The sequence below is a fragment of the Anomaloglossus baeobatrachus genome, chromosome 9 (genome assembly GCF_048569485.1).
Source record: "Anomaloglossus baeobatrachus isolate aAnoBae1 chromosome 9, aAnoBae1.hap1, whole genome shotgun sequence".
Taxonomy (NCBI): domain Eukaryota; kingdom Metazoa; phylum Chordata; class Amphibia; order Anura; family Aromobatidae; genus Anomaloglossus; species Anomaloglossus baeobatrachus.
The window spans coordinates 18,417,907-18,439,643 of NC_134361.1; the positions used below are offsets into that span (position 1 = coordinate 18,417,907).

General features: G+C 48.8%; 2 protein-coding genes across 4 annotated transcripts in view; both read right to left on the reverse strand.

The window, feature by feature from the left end:
• Window positions 1-4,899, reverse strand: part of LOC142250864 (class I histocompatibility antigen, Gogo-B*0101 alpha chain-like) — a 39,308-nt gene extending 34,409 nt beyond the window's left edge. For both annotated transcript variants that reach the window (XM_075323140.1, XM_075323141.1), the window contains exons 1-2: window positions 4,644-4,899; window positions 586-846 (exon numbers count right to left, since the gene is read on the reverse strand). In XM_075323140.1, the coding sequence (XP_075179255.1) occupies window positions 586-846; window positions 4,644-4,701 (319 nt within the window). In that variant the 5' untranslated portion in view covers window positions 4,702-4,899. The remainder of the gene's footprint in view (window positions 1-585; window positions 847-4,643) is intronic.
• The window catches only part of LOC142250862 (BOLA class I histocompatibility antigen, alpha chain BL3-7-like), a 343,542-nt gene that overhangs the window by 223,939 nt on the left and 97,866 nt on the right, over window positions 1-21,737 (reverse strand). The window lies entirely within an intron of this gene.

Sequence of the window (21,737 nt, forward strand, 5' to 3'; positions counted from 1 at the left end):
CAGGAAATTCCTTATTGTTACTAGGTAGATTTAGACTGTATGAAGTTTGTCCCTATGTTCCTCCCTTAGTTGGCTTCTGTATAGAAAGCTCCTCCCTTTCTTCCTCAGTTTAGTCTAGAGGAACCATTGCTGGGGACACATGTCTACAACCCTGTACAGATTATTCCTTTTCACCCGCCTTTACTTTGTACTTAACACAAGATTCTAGAAGAAAACTACAGCGTTTCTCCTGGTCTTTCTACAAGTCATCGTTGGGCTGAGTTAAAACTATCTGTTGATGCTTTGAAGAGTGAGTACAATCATACAGTTATCTCAGGGACTGATAATTAGAGCGGTTGGGATTCACAGCTTCTAGGAAGAGACAGAATATATTGTAATTAATCTGTCATCGTCAGGGATTGGTCTACAGATGGAAGATGGCCGGTAGACACAATATTACTGAAGCTTTTATGACTGGTTTGGCTTTAGAGTTGTTGGCGGTTGATTCCATTTAAGGTGTCAAATGGCCTTAGTGGTACATTGCAAAGTCATGTGTATATTAGTGAGTACAGTATATTGTGTGTATTGTATACATTTGTCTTTCACCTCCGGTCTGGTTGAAGTTGATCATCTCTGTCCTCACAAAATATTTGGCTAGAGCCTCATAATGTTTAAAGGTCCGTGTCTCTCTTTCCCAGTATCCATCCTCCACTTTCTCCATCCACGGGACCATGGGTTGGGCTCTGCCAATGTCTGAGGTATAATTCATAATCTGTTGATCATCTACATATCCAACTGCAGAGAACTCGGGCAGCCCAGACCCCGGAGCGGAGACCACTGTCTCATAATGTTGCAGAGAGTGACCATCTGTGGGAGACATAGAAAGCGTCACATATCACACATACACGATTTGGCAGTGCACTGCAATTAATGAACTACAGTATTGCTGTGATTGTTAAAAACATAAGGTACTTAGGGTTTTTTGATCAAAGAGTGCATAAACCTCTAAATATGCATGCTCCCTACCACTTGTGTCTCACCTTTCCATGTGCCAAACCAGCTATAGAATAAAGAGGGAGAGAGGAATAGACATGAAGTTGTATTCAAATAATTAAAATACTTTAAAATATTGATTTATATTCTTGACCAGAAATAATTATTGGCAATGGAGTAGTGCCAATGGTAGCAGGCCAGGCGACCGCTATGGCACCCATGAGTCAGGGGGGCCAGCATCGGTCGGTACTGGGCCCCCGCCAAGGATCGCACTTTCTATTGTAATGACATCAGGGATGCCAATATAAATGAAGCAATGATAAGAGAGGGAGCAGAGTGCTCCCTCTCTCATCATTCTCCTGTTGTGTCTGCACTCTGATGTCTCAGCACAGCGGAGCACAATGACGTGACTACTATGCGACGCTGTGTTGAGATGTGCAGAGCGCAGGACAGTGGATACACTGAGGAGACCAGAGCAGCGGGACAATGAAGAGAAGTCAGTATTTATGAATTTAATCAGAGTGCCTAGAGGACTATGGGGGCTGCATAATACTATATGAGAGCTGCATAATAGTATATTGGGGCTGCATAATAGTATATTGGGGCTGCATACTGGTATATGGGGCTGCATAATAGTATATGGGGGTTGGATAATAGTATATGACAGCTGCATACTACTATATGGGGCTGCATAATACTATATTAGGCTGCATAATAGTATATGAGGGCTGCATAATAGTATATGAGGGCTGCATAATACTATACAGGGATGCATAATAGTATATCAAGGTTGCATAATACTATATGGGATTGTATAATACTATATGGGGGCGCATAATACTATCGGGGCTGTGTTGTGAATGTCATCCGAGTGGGTGCTGTTGTGGGGCTCCCTCTGGTAGCCAAGATGGTAATGAAGCTGAGGCTGAATCTGTGACCCAGACAGGTGTTGGAGTTAATTGGGAATCCAGGAAATCCTATTGCAAATCAGCCTAGTGCAATTAGGAGAGCATTTTCTGCCTGGCGGCTGCTGGTCATGTCAAAGTGTCTAGGTGTGTTAGGAATGTCCCACTGCTACTTCTAGTGTTGTCTGATAGCTAGGGGATTGCGGTGAGCTCAGTTTCCAACTACTCTTGTGGTTTTGTTTTTTTCCTAATTAATGGGATTTTTTGTGATCATCCATGGTTACCAGATCATAAAAGGGCTGCATAATACTATATGAGAGCGCATAATGCTATATGGGGCTGCAGAATAGTATATGAGGGCTGCATAATACTATATGGAGCACATAGTATTATACAATCCCATATAGTATTATGTGGGGGCTGCATAACACTATATGGGGGTTGCATAATAGTATGTGTCGGCTGCATACTACTATATAGGGATGCATAATACTATATGGGAGCGCATAATAGTATATGAGGGCTGCATAATACTATATAGAGGCTGCATAATACTATATGGGGTGTGTGGTGCCCCAGAGGCTTCAGTCGCCACAGAGGTACTGCACCTCAGCCAGAGGTGTGGTATCCCATTCCCGGATAAGGAGTGGGTCAGAAACCGGTATGCACAAAACACAGACAGTATCAGTTAGCAACACTCCACTGGACCGTGGTTAGGGCAAGTTGCACCTTTGATGCGCCATTGGAACGCACAGTCCGAGCCAGGCTGGGGGGTGGAGTCTAGTTAGTGGGAGCAGACTGTAGAATGTGAGGAGTCGAGAAGAAGCAGTGGAGTGAAGTCCTGTGGTCTGGAGCTGCAGCAGCTCGGCCTAGGCACATGACAAAAAGGGTCCTAGAGCCCATGGGAAGCGACCACATTCCCATGGCCTCATTCCACATGCGACATACCGAAGTTGAGGGACTTGGCTGCAGAAGGGGACCGGCCCCTCAACTAGTGGAGAACTTCAAGACTCAGCTAGCTAACCGGAGGCTGAGGTTACTTCAAGTGCCGAAGCCAAATCCACACACATCCAGTGAAAAGGTGACCATATAGGGCCAAAGGGATAGAGCTTCAAGCCACCCGACAGGGCACCGGCTCGGTGCTCTCTATGTGAGGGTGCAGGACAGGCGGGAGAGGTCAATGCAGGAAGACAACCAGGAAAGGAACACAGAAGGGTTTACCGGGTTGTGCCTCCGAACTATCCGAGTTTGGCTAGAGCCCATCACAGTAGGACTCAGCACCCCAAGGGCAGAATTTGTCTGGACGTGCTAACCTGGAACTCTTAACTGTGAGTAAAGACCTTGTGACTGCATTCCTGTGTCGTCCGGTTATTCCCTGCGCCCCGCCATTACAGACTACTACTCCCTACAGCCCTGGGGCCCAGCTCTACTAGTGGAAAGCAATTCCAACTCTGCTGCATCACCACCGACCCCATGGGAAACTGAACAGCAGCGGCGGCACCTATCTTGCCACAGGTGGCGTCACGACATCTCCCCTGTAAATACTCCCCCACCATCATCTTTATTATTAAAGGCGACACCGCCAGGGTAATGGAGTTGGGCCCTGCTTCCGTGATGTCCCAGAACAGAGCTGGCCCGGTAACAAGTAAACCCCAGGCGCCAGGGGGTGTGTCAATTTCGTAATACTATATGGGGCACATAATACTATTTGAAGTTGCATAATACTATATGGGGCTACATACTATTATACGGGGTGCATAATACTATATTGGGGCACATAATACTATATGGGGTCTGCATAATACTATATGTAGGCTGCATAATACTATATGGGGCACATACTATATGGGGGTGCATAATTCTATATGGGGTTGCTTATTACTATATGGGGGCTACATACTACTATATAGCAGCCTTCAGCTCGTCTGCATTGTTGGCTCTAGTGTCTCTCATAGATTCTCTATGGGGTTTAGGTCAGGAGAGCTTGCTGGTCAATCAAGCCCAGTGATACTGTGGTTAGTAAACCAGGTATTGGTGCCAGGACGTATTGGTAAGAACAATGTCAGAAGGGGATAAAAATTGATTCTGTGGTGGCTTCCCTATACAAGGAACGGAGAGTCAGACTTCTTTGGAAATCTTTTATCATTATGTTAGCAATGTGCAGGTTAATATAAATGTTTCAGCTCAATAATGTGATATCAGGAAAGAATTGTAGCAGGGTGTGCCCCCTGTGATATACAAAATGGTGGTGGGGTCCACATGGTCTGCATAAACAAACTCCCTGCCATATGGCAGGAGACAAGGAGAGAGAGGTCCTACGTCCAACATGAGTATCGTTTATAAGACGCCATGTGAGAAGATGACAATGTATGACACATTACATTGGATTGGATGAGAGGATCGTTCAATTTTGCAACTCATTTTTCAATAAGTATTTACAAATCTAACAAACAAACATGTGGCGTAGCCTGTGAGAGAAGACAGTATTCCTTTCTATTGATGTTATCTGTACGTTTTATGTATTTTCTAATGTTTTATTTGCTTAAAAAAATGTTTCAGTTAAAAAAAAATAGTGACTGTGATACAAAACAATGCAGCATATAATGAAGTGATATATATATATATATATATATATATCTATATATATATATATATATATATATATATATATATATATATATATATATATATATATATATATATATATATATATAATCAAGTGATATAACAGATAAGAACATAATAAGCCGCCCCTTACACACTCACCAGAATAGACCCGGGACACGGCCAGAAGTGTCAGGGAGAGGACGAGCATCTTCTCCATCCTGAGATCACCAGGAAGAAGCAGAAAAATAAACAGGGTGAAGACAATAAATGAGAGGCGCTGTATATAAGAGCAGGGCCGGGCTCTGATTGGACGGTTGTTAGATTTACTCTGATAGGAAAATTAATCTTAATCTGCAGATTTCAGACTGGAATATAAAAATATGAATTTGCATTGATTGATTCGGGGATCTCCGCTCCTTCCTGCCTCTCAATGCCTTGAAGACTTCACAGGGTGGAGCTGGAATTACTGTGGAAAGTTATAAAAATAAATTTGGCAATTGCAGTAACTTTATAAACTAGGTCAGGGCGAGAATCAACGTGGAACTGTCGGCTTCCTCCTGGCAATCTATGGCCACCTGACAGGATCGCCCCCTCGCTGTGCTACTTTTTGCCTCATTTATACAACTCCTATGTATTGTAGTGCTGGTGTCCCTGTACCCCTCACTCCCCTCTCCACATGGACGCGCGCTTACACACCGACGCAGCTGGCTCTCACCATGCTACACGGTATCCCCACGCTCCTCCACATTGCTGCTTCCTACTTCCCCCACCCGGGGCCTGTGTGACTGTTCCTAGGGCATGTGCACACGCTACTGCTCTTCTCTTAAATGGTCATTCCCTGGAAGTGCCTCTCAGCCTATCACTGATAGGCACAGGATACTTAATGCACTCTCCCACTAGGGGAAGTGCCTGGTCAATGCTCATGTTCAAGTTAGTTAGTAGTTTTGTTGCCCTAGACAGCTAGTTCAGGTCCCCTTGTCCATCCTGTCCTGCCTATACCTGGTTCCTGTCCATCCTGTCCTGCCTATACCTGGTTCCTGTCCATCCTGTCCTGCCTATACCTGGTTCCTGTCCATCCTGTCCTGTTGGCACCTAGTTCAAGTCCATCCTACCCTTTTGGCATCTGGTTCCAGTCTGTCCTGCCCTGTTCGTACCTAGTTCCTGTCCATCCTGTCCTGTTAGTACCTTCTACCTGTCCGTCCTTCACTGTTGGTACTAGTGACTGTCTGTCAACCCCAGCAGTGCCATCTGTCTCAGCTACCCCAGTGGTTCCTGTCCTTGCTAGTGGCTTTGATTGTCCATCCTGGCAGTGCTGTCTGCCTCAGATATCCTGGTGGTCCCTGTCTCCAATACAGACTCAGCCTATCTGCACCTCTGTCCATCTCTGCCCTGGGGGACAGTTGCCACAGTCCCGGCCACTGCCCTGGGAGTGGCACCTGGCATCCGCCTTGCGGTGGGTGCTTAGTCAAGCCCTTCCCACTAAAGGGAACAGTGGGTCCACTTCAGCTAGCCACTTTACGACCTCCGGCGGCAAGCGTTACGTTACTATGTAGAAGGGGGCTTTAAATATATTATCAGAATATTAATGTTTTACCTTTTTGTTGAATATGGGGAATGTACATGAAAATGTTGGTGTTATATGTAGCAGAGCTTGGTGGGTACTCCAGGCCAAAATAGGTGACCATCTAATGGTCGGGTTGGAGTAGTGGGAGCCCATCCCTAGGTTGGGTAGATGAATAGCAAAGAGTTGTGGCAGCTGGCGAGAGGTTAGTAATACAGGCCTCAAGAGGTGCCAATTCTGGGGTCACAATCTTAATTACCTATCCGTTTTTGTAGTGTTGGAGGTAAGTAGAGAACTCGGAGGAAACCCGCGAGAACATACAAACTTCTTGCAGATCCTTGTTGGGATTTGAACCCAGAGCTGCAAAACAACAGTGATAATTACAGAGCTATTCGTGTTATTTTTTTAATCATAACTCCTTTCTTTTGGAAGCTTCCTGTCACTTAGCTCTGACAAATTATTATTGATAAAGTCTATGTGTTTTTTACTGCAATAAATGTGTATCCTCATCTTTCAGCTGCCAATCAACATCACTTCCCCTTGTGTCCTTTAAGGGAACCTGTCACCAGATTTTTCCCTATTAAACCAAAAATATCCCCTTCTGCAGCTCCTGGGCTGCATTCTAGGAAGGTGCACCTTGTTGCTGCCCCCTTTTCAGACCTCCAAACCAACTTTATAAAATATTACCTTTTCATATGCAAATTAGTTTGGTAGGCCAGATGGGCGGGCTTTATTTCGCCTTCTGTCCCCCCTCCTGCCGCTGTTTACCGTCCCCCAGTCTTGTAATGGAATCTAGCTCACCCATGTCTGACCTCACCGCACCTCAGACACGGATCCGGCCCTGCCCTGGCCGCAGCAATGAGAAAATGAAGGAAAGTGATCCAGCTGAGTGACCAGGTGATTTATTCAGTGCAGTACAGACATGGCATAGTCGTGGTTAACGCGTTTCTGGCTTAACGCCCTTAATCATAACCATGATGATGGTTATGATTAAGGGCGTTAAGCCAGAAACGCGTTAACCACGACTATGCCATGTCTGTACTGCACTGAATAAATCACCTGGTCACTCAGCTGGATCGCTTTCCTTCATGTCCCCCAGTCTTGATTTGCATGGATGACGACAGCACCGTCAGCCTCCACGCTGATGCCGAAGTCTCGCGCAGGCGCAGTTAACAGAGGCCACTATTGCGGGACTGAGCAGAAACTATCCCTCTGGCACGCCGGTGATGTATTTGCGCAGACTCGAGATTATGGGCGGCGCTGTGCATGACCTCACCAGCGTCATCCTAGTACCCGCCTATAATCTCGCGACTGCGCATTTAGCTCATTGGCGCGAGCAAGGGCAGCTATGTTTTCTGCTCTTCCCGTGATATGGCAGAGCGAACTGCGCCTGCGCGAGCCGACCTAACTGCACAGGCAAGAGATTTGAAAATGTGACGAGGAGGATGACGGAGGCGTCATCCCGTCAATCAAGAAAGGAGGCTGGCGATCAGCGGCAGGAGGGGGATAAAGGAGCCCGCCCATCTGGTCAACACAGGTAATTAGCATACCTAACGGCCAGGTTTTATAAAGTTATTTTGGGGGTCTGGAAGGGGAGTCAGGGCCAAGGTGCAGTTTCATAGAACGCAGCCCAGGAGCTGCAGAATGGGATTCTTTTAGTTTAATAGGGAAAAATCTGGTGACAGGTTCCCTTTAAATACTCACATTTCCCCTTGGTGTTTGCTGGGGATAGAGTTATATCCCCATACAGGTCTTGGATGCAAGTAGTCAGCTTGTATTCATCTGAAGAAACATTGTTGTTTGTTGCAATTCTTTTCCCTGAGTCTTCTTGGAGATACATAATTAATTTACTTCCGCCTGTGTGTGCTCTTTGTGTCTGTAGAGCTTAGTGGGGTTGACTGAGCGCTCATCCCATGCGCTCCCTACTTAGGGCCCAGTTCAGGGTCATCCAGGGCCAGGTATCCTGCTCGGCGCATAGGTGAATAACCTGTCTAGGGTTGTCAGGGAAGCCAGAGGAAGATTTGGTCAGGGGTTACCTTCTCTCCCTTAACTAGACACAGAGTGTTGGCATATGTTTAGTACAACTCCATTCCTATGTCTATTCTTGTCTGAGTGTTTAGTTGCTAGGTATGTGTGCTGTTAATAAAGATAGAACAAAAAAAAGAAAGGAAGTCACAGGTAATGTCGCATGTGACTGTATTCTGTATTCTTCCTTCCTGTGCTCTATATGAGAGGACGCTTGCTGCAGAGCTCCAGACAGGGACACATAGAAATGATTGCTGATTTATTAAGCTTACTATATTTGTTCTGTTTGTTCCTGAATAAAACAACTATTACTGTGTTGTACACTTGGAGAGTGTCGTTGATAATCCACTGCCAACAGGTTATGAGCTGGGCCCAGAGCAACCCAAAGAGTAAGGCTGCTTTCACACTTGTGTTCAGCGCAATCCGCCGCTATGGTGAATAGCGCAGTCCATTAACGCACTGCGCTATTCTCCATAGACTTGTATTGACGACGCACTGTAACACAAGTGTCTGCGTTGCATCCGCTGGACGACGCTGAGTCATTATTTTGACGCTGCGCCGGGCGGAGGGAACGCTACATGTAGCGTTTTTTGGGTTGTTAAAATAATGCACCTTGACCATATGGCCAACCGCGCGACAGTTAGGTACATATTATAAAGTGTTTTTTATGTTATACCTCCGGCCTGGGCTCTTATATACGGCATGTTAGGCTAAGACCCCACTTTGCGTTCCCCTACTTGCAGTTCTAAACGCACGTTTTGTGCTTAATTGATTTGACCAAAGTTGCCTTTTTCAGAAATTTAGCGCTGAAAACGCATGCGTATTTACCGCGTTTTAGATGCGTTTTCAGCGCTTTTTGCATGCTTTTTCACCTGCGTTTTCACAGATGCGTTTTGAACATCGTGACACTGCTAAATAAAGTTTAAACAGTCAAACAGAATGAAAAAAGAGAAAAAAAAGGAAAACATATAGATTTTTAGAAATAATAAAGAAAATAGAAATATTGAATACAATTATAGCGGTAATATACTATTTATTGCAAAAATAGCAATAAATTATAATTTTTTTTAATTTAATTGTCGGACTGTGTGTGTGTGTGTAAAGGGACATATGAAATCATTATTTTAATGTCCAAAACGCATGTTTTCTGCACTGAAAAAGCAGGTAAAATGCAGGAATTTGAAGGAATCTTGGTTTTTGCCATTTCTCATTGACTTCAATGTTAGTAAAACGCACCCAAAATGGCAAAAACAATTGACATGCTGCTTCTTTGAACGCATGGTTTTTGCCACAAAATATGCAAATTCAACGCAGCGTTTAGAAACGCAAAGTGTGGTTTAGAAATCCCAAATATCCATAGACTTTGCTGTAAAATCAAAACACATGCCTTTTGGCATGAAAAAGGTGCTTCTCAAAACGGACCTAAAAAGCACCTGAAACGCAGGTGGAAACGCAAAGTGCGGTCTTAAGGCTACTTTACACACTGCGATATCGGTCCCGATATCGCTAGTGTGGGTACCCGCCCCCATCTGTTGCGCGACACGGGCATATCGCTGCCCGTGCCGCACAACATCGCCCACAGCCGTCACACATACTTACCTGTCCGGCGACGTCGCTGTGACCGGCGAACCGCCTCCTTTCTAAGGGGGCGGTCCGTGCGACGTCACAGCGACGTCACTGAAACGTCACTGAACCGCCGCCCAATAGCAGCGGAGGGGCGGAGATGAGCGGGACGTAACATCCCGCCCACTTCCTTCCTTCCTCATAGCGGCCGGGAGGCTGGTAGGGAGAGCTTCCTCGCTCCCGCGGCGTCACACGCAGCGATGTGTGCTGCCGCAGGAGCGACGAACAACCTCGTTACTGCTGCAGTAACGATAATTGGGAATGGACCCCCATGTCGCCGATTAGCGATTTTGCACGGTTTTGCAACGATGCAAAATCGCTTATCGATGTCACACGCAACGGCATAGCTAATGCGGCCGGATGTGCGTCACAAAATCCGTTACCCCAACGACTCCGCATTAGCGATGTCGCAGCGTGTAAAGCCCGCTTTAGTCTTAGAATGCTGGATATAAGAGCCCGGTGGTGGTGGCCACAGCTTATAGGCCAAAAAAGCGGTGACAGGTTCCCTTTAACAAATTTGGAAGAATGCCAAAAGCCCTGCGTGCAGATAATGGAACTGAATATACAAGTGGTAAGGTGCAAACCATTTTGAAAAAGAATGGAATTATGTTCCAGACTATAATTTCATACAATCTAGAACAGAATGGCGTTACAGAGAGAGAGAGCCGTACTGTCTGTGAGAGTGGAAGAAGTATGTTCTTTGATGCAAATCTACCTACAATGTATTGGGGAGAAGTCATCTGCTATCTCCAAAACAGACTGCCAGGAAAAAACATAAATAAAACTCCATATGAGCTATGGAACTGCGAGGAGCCTAACCTGAAGCACCTCAGGATATTTGAAAGCAAAAAGTTTGTGTAGGTTCCCAAAGAAAAACGTTCCAAGTGGGAATCACATGCAATGCAAAAGGTGCTGGTGGGCTATAGCGAAATTCAAAAAGGATACAGAATCCGGAGACCAACACAGTAACCGTTAGCAGAGATGTAGTGATTGATGAGAACTCTGTATCACTCAAATTCCATGAAGTTACACCAGTTATTTAGCCTAAGGGGTGCTTTACACACTGTGACATCACTAGCATTTGCTGGCGATGTTGAGCGCAATAGCACCCGCCCCCGTCGTACGGCCAATACGTGGTGATCGCTGCCGTAGCGAAAATTATCGCTATGGCAGCGTCACACGCACATACCTGTACAGCGACGTCGCTGTGACTGGCCATCCGCCTCCTTTCTAAGGGGGCGGTTCGTTTAGCGTCTCAGCGACGTCACAGCAGCGTCACTGAACTGCCGCCCAATAGAAAAGGAGGGGAGGAGATGAGCGTCCGGAACATCCCGCCCACCTCCTTCCTTCCTCCTTTTACGGTGGACGCAGGTAAGGAGATGTTTGTCGTTCCAGCGGCGTCACACACAGCGATGTATGCTGCCGCATGAAACGACAACCAACATCGTTACTGAAGCAGCAATGATAATTGGGAAGAGGGGGGCATGTCACCAAGGAGCGATTTTTGAACGTTTTTGTGACGATTCAAAATTGTTCATAGGTGTCACACACAACGACATCGCTAAAGTAGCCGGATGTGCGTCACAAATTCTGTGACCCCAACAAGATCGCTTTAGCGATATCGTAGCGTATAAAGCCACCCTAAGAAGCAAGAACAGGAATCTCAATCACCAAATCCAGACCCCAAAAAGGAAAACACTGAATTCTGGATAAGCTCTGAAGCCACCAAGGAAGACACAGAAGAACCAAATCAACCTCCAGTCAGGAGATCAAAAAGGCCAAACAAAGGTATCCCAGCTAAGCGCCTTTCTAATATGGTCATACTTCATAAGCCAGAGCCACAGTCATGGCAAGAGATACAAAAACCGCCTGTCCACAAGAAGCAGAAGTGGATTAATGCCGCTAATGAAGAGATGGAGTCCCTTCACAAATTCCAAATATAGGAGCTTACTGAGTTACAACAAGGAAAAAAAAAACTCCAAAGGTAAAGTTCACCGGTTTAAGGCAAGATTGGTCGCAAAGGGGTACTCACAAAAATACAATTAAGATTATGATGCTACATTTTCTCCAGTTGCGATGCAGACCACATTCAGAACTTTAATGTCCGTAGCTGCAGTTCAACAGATGACAGTGAGACATTTCAACATCAAAACAGCCTTCCTACATGATAAACATAGAGTTGTGTATGAGCTAACACAAAGGATATACTAAAAGGGGGTGAAGAGCACCTTGTCTACAAAATGCAAAAATCTCTCTATGGTCTTAAGCACTCCTAAATGAACAAAGTTTTGATTGATAAAGGATTTAAGAGCTCTCAAGCTGATCCATATTTGTACACGAAAAGTGTAGTGGAGAAGTGGATGTATGTTCTTCTATATGTAGACGATGTAATCATATCTCATCAAGCTGAAAAGGAAATTGCAAAGCTAGGTGAAATTCTTAATCAACACTTTGAGACAAAGGACCTTGGAAATGTGACATATTATTTTGGAATCCAAATCCAGAAAGAGGACGATGAGAATTTTCTTCTCAACCAAAATTCTAAAAATTTCCGCAGTCCTAAACCAGTTTAGAATGTCAGAAGCCAAAGGTGCGTCAACACCAATGGATCCGTCCTATCCAAATCTGGAAGGCGAAGATCTGCTACCCAGCAATGAGAGTTACAGACAAGCAGTGGGGGCACTTCTGTACATAGCAACCACTACTCGTGCAGATTTCAGAGCCAGTCAAGCAAACCACACAAAAAAGACTGGAATGCAATTAAGAGAATTATTCAATATCTTAAAGAAACTCAAAGGCTAAATCTTAAGATATCAGCATCAGGAGATCTGACTTTCAGAGGTTATGTGGATGCCGATTGGACTGGAGATTCAAGAGAGGACGGAGCATTGCCCCCCCCCTCCCCCCCCGGGGCATTTGCGGAGGCCTGCATGACCCCTGATTGGTGGGGAGGTCAGGGTGTCATGGGTGGGGGGAGGGGGAGCGAGCCCGTTTTGAAAGGATTGGATGGCCAAAGGGGAGGAGCGGCACTTTCCCGCTCCCCTGGCTGAAGGAAGAGTCGGAACCACCTTACCTGCGGCAATGGAGTCGGTGGAACAAATCCTGGAGCGGCTGAGAGCGGCGGCAGGCGACCATCCTCCAGGCTGGCTGCAGGCGTCTGTGCAGGGACTCATCGGAGGGAGTCGGGAGGCGGTGGGGGCTCCCCCCCCACGTGAGCGGCGCCTCCGTAGATCCAGACCGCCGGAGCGGTTATCCCCTGAGGTGACTCCCCGGGCCCAGCGACGCACTAGAAGCCCCTCCGGGGACCCTCCAGGCCGGGCGCCATGTGCAAAAAAGTCCAGCAGGCCCCGGTCTGGGAGGAATTCAAGAGTGCGGCCGGGTCCAGCGGTGGAGAGCAGGCCTCTGCTGGAGTTGGGGGCGGGGCCTGCTCCCACTGTGTCAACGGTGGATGTCGGAGCTGCGGCGGGGCGCTCTGGTGATGTGCCTGCCGAGCGCCCTGAGCCCTGTCTGCGGTGGAGGTCGGATGAGGGGGCGGGCCCCAGCGGAGGGGGCGGATCAAGACGGCTGGGATCGGTAGTGCACCGGGCCTGGCGCGCAGGGCCCTCATCAGCAGAGGCCCCGAATGACGGGGCGGCCCCGTGGAGTGGGATGTGGGAGCAGCGTCGGCAGGATCCAGAGGACCGCAGACAGCCCCCTGTTGCAGCCGGCTGGGGGGGCGGACATCAGCCACAGGATCAGCTCCTGGAGGGATCTTCCGGCCCTGCAGCAGCAGAGGCCAACGGCGGCGAAGCGGAGGTGCGGAGCCGGGAGTCTACAGAGCAGACGGAGGGACGTCAGGAGTCTGGTAGTCCGGCTGACGGGGCCTCTACCCTCGTGCAGCCCGGTGAGTATGGTTCTATGTCTTGTTTGTCTGCCCAGTATTGTCAGGTACAGAACGCAAGGGGGGATGTAGGTCACCCAGGGTTTAGGCAGGGGATACCCACGGGGGGTGGAGGATATGTGTCAGGAAGGGGGGAGGTGGGAGAGCTTATAGGTTGTGTGCGTACGTTGCTGGAGCGGATTGGGGGGGCACGGGAACACTCAGGGCCAGTGGGGGCTTGGATTAATCCACCTCCCTTGGGCATTAGTGAAACGCCGGTTGCAGGTATTTCTTCCCCGGTGTCGGTGTCGGTTCAGACGGAAAAGAATAAGGAGGATAGGCTTCATTTAGATGATCGGGCGCGGGGCGAGGTTTTCGTCTGTTTTGAGGGTCCCTTGGGTTCCCATCTTAAGACAGAGGTGAGGGAGAAGATCTGGAAGGATGAATACGTAGAGATCTTCTCCCTGCTGCCGTTGGCAAAATTTAATTTGGACAAAGGTAAAAAGGATGATAGCAAGAAAGAAGAGGAGAAGAAGCGGCGATGGCGCTTGATCCCTCAGACGTTCACTAATTGGTTACAGGCTTTTGCTATTTTGGCGAGTGTGATAGGCGAAAAGGCGCCGGAGAACTGTTCACATTTGTTTTGCTATATGGACTCTATTGGTGAGGCTTACAGGGTGTATGGGGGACAGACATGGCTTAGGTATGACGAACAGTTTCGTCAGCGGAAGGCTGTTCGACCTTCTATTAGATGGGACCAAAAGGACATCGGGTTGTGGCTACGGGTTATGGCGCCGTCGAGGTATGGCCAGCCCTTTCAGGGCGGGGCCGGGTCTGCCGGCCAGTCCGGAATGCAGGGTGCCGGTAGTCAACAAGGTCAAGGGGGATCGCAAAAGCCCGGCGTGTGTTGGCAATTCAATGAGGGGCAATGCAAGTTCGGGGCCACCTGCCGTTTTAAGCACCTCTGTACCCATTGTAATGGGACCTCACATGGAGCGGCAAAGTGCTTTAAGAAAGGCAAATCCAAGCCCGGCACCACTCATACCCAAGGGTCTGACGCCGGTGAGCTTAGCCGCGATGCTTCCGTACCTAAATAGGTACCCTGATAGGGAGAAAGCTGAAGTTTTGCGGTTGGGATTTGGGGAGGGTTTCAGAATTCCGGCTCCCAATTTTAATGTGCCGGCGGCGACTAAGAACCTTTTGTCAGCTTACCAGCATTCGGTGGTTGTGGCCGAAAAATTAGGCAAGGAAGTGGCTTTGGGGAGGATGGCGGGGCCGTTCCAGGCCCCTCCTTTTCCTGATCTGGTGGTCTCGCCGCTGGGGGTGGTGCCAAAAAAGGAGCCGGGAAAATTCCGGCTGATTCACCATCTGTCTTACCCAAGAGGTAGGTCGGTAAATGACGGGATACCGGCTGAACTGTGTTCAGTGGTTTATACGTCATTTGATGAGGCCACAAGATGGGTACAAAAAATGTGGAAAGGGGGCACTTATGGCTAAGACGGATATTGAATCAGCTTTTCGGCTTTTGCCAGTGCATGCAGATTGTGTCCGGTTGTTGGGTTGCTTTTGGGAGGGGGCGTATTTTGTAGATCGCTGTTTGCCCATGGGGTGCTCAATCTCATGCGCATTTTTCGAAACGTTTAGTTGCTTTTTGGAATGGGTTGTTCGGGACGTTTCGGGCTTGTCAGCATTGGTACATTACCTCGATGATTTTTTGTGTGTAGGTCCTGCCGATTCGGCGCAGTGTGCCGGGATCTTGGCAACTATGGAGTGGGTTGCGGACCGATTTGGGGTCCCCTTGGCGTCTGAAAAAACGGTGGGACCGACTACTAGTTTAAGTTTTCTGGGCATTGTAATCGATTCAGTGGCCTGGGAAGTCCGGCTTCCTGAGGACAAGGTTGCGGCCATGAGGGACGAGGTGGCAAGGGCACGGCGGGTGAAGAAACTGCAATTAAGGGAAGTGCAGTCCCTACTGGGAAAACTTAACTTTGCTTGTCGGGTGATGCCAATGGGCCGGATTTTTTCGCGACAACTTGCCAGGGCAACGGCGGGGGTGCTTGCTCCGCACCATTACGTTCGGTTATCAGCAGAACACAAAGCGGACTTAGCAGTTTGGGGACAGTTTTTGGAACACTACAACGGTCGTTCCCTGATCATGGAGGATGCAGTGGACAATTTTGACTTGGAGTTGTTTACGGATGCGGCGGGCAGTTCAGGTTTCGGAGCTTTCTTCCAGGGTCAGTGGTGTGTGGGTCGGTGGCCGGACAACTGGACGGCTGCAGGCTTGACAAAGAATGTGGCGCTATTGGAAATTTTTCCAATAATGGTGGCACTTCATCTTTGGAGAGGCCAGTTGGCAAACAAGAAGATTCGTTTTAACTGTGACAACATGGGGGTGGTGCTGGCGATTAATCAGTTTTCGGCGTCCTCTCCTCCAGTGGTTCGGGTGTTACGGGAATTGGTATTGGTTTGTCTGCAAATTAACGCATGTATTACGGCGGCTCATGTGCCAGGTGTTCAGAACCTAATAGCTGATTCCCTCTCTCGTTTTCAGTGGGATCGGTTCCGGGTTTGCGCACCAGAGGCAGAGTCCAGCGGGTTGGAATGCCCAGCACACCTTTGGAACGTGGTCTTCGGGCAGCGGGACCGCTAATTCGGGCGTCCTTGTCGGGTAACACGTGGACAGCATATCAGGCAGCATGGGGGCTTTGGGAGCAATGGTTGCAGGGTGGGGATTTTTCTGAAGAGGATCAGTTGGGAATATTGTTGGAAAAGTTGGGGGAAGCGGCGGTAGCAGGGTGGTCGGTTGCGAAGGCAAATCGTTTCATGGCAGGGTTAGCATTTGGTTTCCGGTTACGAGGGTTACGAGATTTAACTAAGTGTTTTTTGGTTGTCCAGGCGTTGAAGGGTTTTCGCAGAGGACGAAAGATACGGGATGGTAGACGACCAGTGTCATTCGGATTATTGGAACGGCTGTGTGGGGTGTTGGGGGAGGTCTGTACATCTTCGTTTGAGGAACATTTGTTTAGGTTGGCGTTTTCATTGGCGTTTTTTGGAGCCTTGCGGGTGGGGGAATTGGTATCTCCCAGTAAGTTGTCCCCTGGGGGTTTGAGTCGTGGTGACATTATGGCGGTGGACAGGGGAATTGAATTGTGGATAAGTAAATCTAAAACTGATCAACGGGGGGCAGGGAAGCGAGTGTGTTTGGGAGCGGTTAGGGGATCGGATATGTGCCCGTTGAGGTGTTTCAAGAATTTTGAACAGATTCGTAAAAAGGTGGACGGCCCGCTGTTATGTCATGACGACGGGTCTTTCTTATCACGATATCAGTTTGTGAGTGTTTTCAGGGCGTGTTTGAAGTCGTTGGGGTTAGATCCTAAGTCTTTCGGATCGCATTCTTTTCGCATAGGGGCGGCAACAGAGGCATCCATGTGCGGTTTGTCTGAAGACGCGGTTAAACAGATTGGTAGGTGGAAGTCGGGGCGTTTTAAGTTATACGTCCGCCCCCAGGCGGTGGTCGGAAACTGAGTGGGGACTCTTACGGTGAATGGGGGGGGGGGGGGCGGCCGGGGTGTGGGTGTTTCGTTTGAGGGTATCAGGCACTAAAATGGTTGTTTGTTTGTGCTTTTGTATTGCAGAAACACCCCTTCCCTCCCCCCCGCTGGTCTGGATCCTGGGCCATTCCTACGTGTATTGGGGAGCCCGGCGAGCGGATGCGAGAAGGAACGGGAGACAGTTAGGCTTCGCCAGGGACGTGGCTCTCGTACGATGGCTCGGGGTTCGGGGGTTAGGGTGGAGCAGGGTGTTACAAGAGGTGCATAAACATGCCCGATTAGACAGGCCTCCTGAAGTGTTGGTCTTACACTTTGGGGGGAACGATATAGGGGAAAGGCCTTTCAGAATCCTAATAAAAGACATCAAGCACGACTTGTTGCGGCTATGGGTGTCCTTTCCAGGGATTACGGTGGTTTGGTCAGAGATGGTGGCGAGAAGGAGTTGGCGGAAAGCGCGGTCTGTTGATAGGCTGAACAAGGCGCGGGCAAAGGTTAATAGGGCGATTTCAAAGTTTGTTAGTCGGAATGGAGGTGTTTGTATCCGGCATGTGGAGTTGGAAAGGACGGAAGAGGAATTTTGGTTGGCGGACGGGGTACACTTAAATGCGGTAGGGATCGATTTGTGGGCCCTCGGCCTGCAGGGAGGTATTGAAAGGGCCCTGAGGTTGAGGGGGGTCTCAGGCACTTGAAGGTTATCAAGGTGCCTTCGTTGTGGCGTGTTATTGGTGGGTCCTTGAAGTTGGTTTAAAATTGTTCGGGGAATCCATACGGGTGTGGATCCCCTCATTGGCACAATTGCTGGTCACCTGGTGATTTGGAGGGGAATCCCGACGGGGATATCGGGGCCCCTGTGGGTGTGTTGGGGTTAACGAAGGATTAACCCTTACAGTTTGGTGCGCCTGAGCCAGTGTGGGTAACGGCTGGGAGCAAGTTGGTTTTATGGTTCGGTTTATGGGAATCACCAGGGTTGTAGCTTCAAGGACCTTACCATATTGCAATTTTATTGGTTATGTATTTATGTTAATAAATGGCTGCTATGGCCAGAATTATCCAAAGATATTCGGTGTCTGCGTAGTCATTTTAGATAAGAATGGGAATGGTGGAAGGAGACGGGAGGAAGACCGGAGTCAGCAATTCCAGGGTCAAGAGAAGACGGAGCATTGCCCCCCCCCTCCCCCCCCGGGGCATTTGCGGAGGCCTGCATGACCCCTGATTGGTGGGGAGGTCAGGGTGTCATGGGTGGGGGGAGGGGGAGCGAGCCCGTTTTGAAAGGATTGGATGGCCAAAGGGGAGGAGCGGCACTTTCCCGCTCCCCTGGCTGAAGGAAGAGTCCCGCCCGCCCTCCCTGATATTTATGGTATGTCTGGGTGTGCATCATATGGGAGACGGGGGGGGTGGGGGGGGGGGGTGTTTCTCGGGTCGTAGTGGCTGAATGGCGTGTTATTGGTGGGTCCTTGAAGTTGGTTTAAAATTGTTCGGGGAATCCATACGGGTGTGGATCCCCTCATTGGCACAATTGCTGGTCACCTGGTGATTTGGAGGGGAATCCCGACGGGGATATCGGGGCCCCTGTGGGTGTGTTGGGGTTAACGAAGGATTAACCCTTACAGTTTGGTGCGCCTGAGCCAGTGTGGGTAACGGCTGGGAGCAAGTTGGTTTTATGGTTCGGTTTATGGGAATTACCAGGGTTGTAGCTTCAAGGACCTTACCATATTGCAATTTTATTGGTTATGTATTTATGTTAATAAATGGCTGCTATGGCCAGAATTATCCAAAGATATTCGGTGTCTGCGTAGTCATTTTAGATAAGAATGGGAATGGTGGAAGGAGACGGGAGGAAGACCGGAGTCAGCAATTCCAGGGTCAAGTGATCTGAAAACAAGTGGCTGCTTGTTCAACTTAGGAGAAACTTTGATTTCTTGGTCCAGTAGAAAACAAGTCAGTCAGATAATCTTCTACAGAAGCAGAACATATATCTGCTGCTCATGCTAGTCAAGAAGTAATTTAGTTGAAACAACTTTTGGAAGATTTCGGCAAGCCACTATCTCGGCCAACTGTCATCTACGAAGACAACCAAGAATGCATTAAACTCGCCAGCAGTGAAAAGATTAGTGCAAGTGTACCGCCCCGTGCTCTGCAGCCGAGCCGCTCGGATCCGGACCTTCAGTGGGTTGCTCGAGGGTCTCCGGACCCGGGGGTCTCGCGGTCACTTCAACTGAAAGGGGGGGTTGTGGTTTGGGGACGTAGATGTATGGTCGGAGCCGTGTTAAGTTCGTGACGCCACCCACGGGATGTGGTGAAGGTAGACACCACCGCTGCAGTTACGGGGCACCCGGGGGAGATGTTGCCCAGCAAGTTGTTAACCCCTCCGTGGGTAAGGATGGTGGCCTCGGGACCCTTTGGGGGGATGTTTGGCGGTGCAGGGAGATGGGCGACCGGAGGGTGCTGTTGTACTCACTATTAGTAAACACACGAGTCTCTGGTAAACCAAGGTGATGGTGGTCGGTGCCCGTAGCCGGCTGCAGTCTGGTCCTCCACCCGTCTGGTGGTCTCTGTCTTTCTCCCGCACCTGTGTTGGATGGTGGACTGCCTGTGCTTGCAAGTTCAGGAGTCCGCACCCGGCTTGTGGTCGCCTAAGGAGCCCTTTGCCTGCAGACGCTGGCCCGTGGGATCTCTGAGCCGTGGCGGTGGCCGTTTATCCCCCCTCGTTGGGCTGTTGTCTTCAGTCGGGACTTTGGTTGGGACGGGACCTCTAGTCCTGGCTGCAATCAGTTTATTAGCTAGCCCAAAGAAGCTTCTGGACCTAGCTTCAGGGTCTGAGTACCCCCCTTTGTGCTCCGGTTTCCGAGTCTGTTCCCTGGGTCGGTACCGGCGGGCTACAACCATGTCCCGATACAACTTGGTTCCACCGAGCCGTCTTCCCAACTCCTGCAGACGGAGACCGCCGTCTGCCTCCTAGCCAAAGGTACCAGGGCTCCTACCCCGGCACCTGCTCAAATTGGTATTTTTCCTCTGCTGAAGCTGCACACAGCTTCAGCCCACACACCAGCCCACACACCTCTCCAACTTGAACTCTAGACTTGTTCTCTTTACTTTTCCACCCCAGGCTGTCTGAACTCCTCGGTGGGCGTCTTCCAACCGCCTGGTTCCGCCCCCTGGTGTGTCCATCAAGCCCTGAGGGGGGTGACTAGGGTTTAAATGTTTGGCTGTATGTTACTTATGAGGGACAGGTGTAATGCGGGGCCCTATTTGTGACTACCTGGCCCGGCCAGGGCGTCACACAAGGACTAAGCAAAATGATGTAAAACATCACCACTTGCGCGATTTAGTGGAACGTGAAATTGTTGAGTGGGGGTGTTGACAGATGTTTAGTGCAACAACTCCATTCCTGTCAATTAGTGTTTAGTTGCTATGTTTGTGTGTTGTTAATAAAGATAGAACAAAAAAAAGAAAGGAAGTCACAGGTAATGTCGCATGTGACTGTATTCTGTATTCTTCCTTCCTGTGCTCTATATGAGAGGATGCTTGCTGCAGAGCTCCAGACAGGAACACATAGAAAGATTGCTGATTTATGAAGCTGATTATATTTGTTCCTGAATAAAACAACCGTTACTGTGTTGCACGCTTGGACAGTATCGTTGATAATCCACTACCAGCACAGTTTCTCTTACCTGTCACCATATGCATGGTACTTCCCCATAACCTGCATGACACTAAGATGATATAGCACTGAAAAAAAAAACCACAGTGGGCATGAGGTTTACAGAAATCCCATATTATGCTGGAACTGCAATGCTGCATTATTTTCACAACAATGATATTCAGTATTAAAAATACACCACAAACTCATTTTAGGCTATGTCCGCACACTGCGTTCTTGATTTGACAAAAAAAAATGCACCCTCTGGCAGAATTTGACAACTGTAAACACTGCGTTTGACCAAAAAAATGCATCCAAAATGCATGCGTTTTACATGAGTTTTGGATGCATTTTTCACAGTGCGGTCCCCACAGCGATTCAGCTCTGCTACATGCCCGCTGACAGCAGACAGAGTCGTGCGATGAGAATGAGCTCAGATGAACTTCACCCGACTTCATTGTCATCCCGCTGCTCTGTCTCTGTGTGTTGTCATGAACTCAGATGAACCTCTGAGGTCAGTGCCAGGACACAGGGGTCCGTAGAAGTGACGTCAGAGCTTCACCCAAGTTCACTGTCATCACGTTGCTCTCTCTGTGTGGCAGCCTGATTTGCGATCACAGGTGAAGGACTCAGAGCTGGAAGCGTCGTGGGACCTCATGTGGATTATGCCGGACCTGGAGGGGTGTTTGGGGATTAATAAATTGGTGAAAGAGGGTGGGGTTTTTTGTTTTTTATTCCAAATAAAGGATTTTTTGGGTGTATGTGTTTATTTTCTTTATCTTACAGGTTAATCATGGAAGGTGTCTCATAGACGCCTGCCATGATTAACCTAGGACTTAGTGGCAGCTATGGGCTGCCATTAACTCATTACACCGATTGACACACACCAGGGCAACTTGGGAAGAGCCGGGTAAGATTCCGGAGCTGTCGCATCTAATGGACACGGCAATTACAGGTGGCTGCTGGCTGATATTTTTAGGCTGGGGGGCAG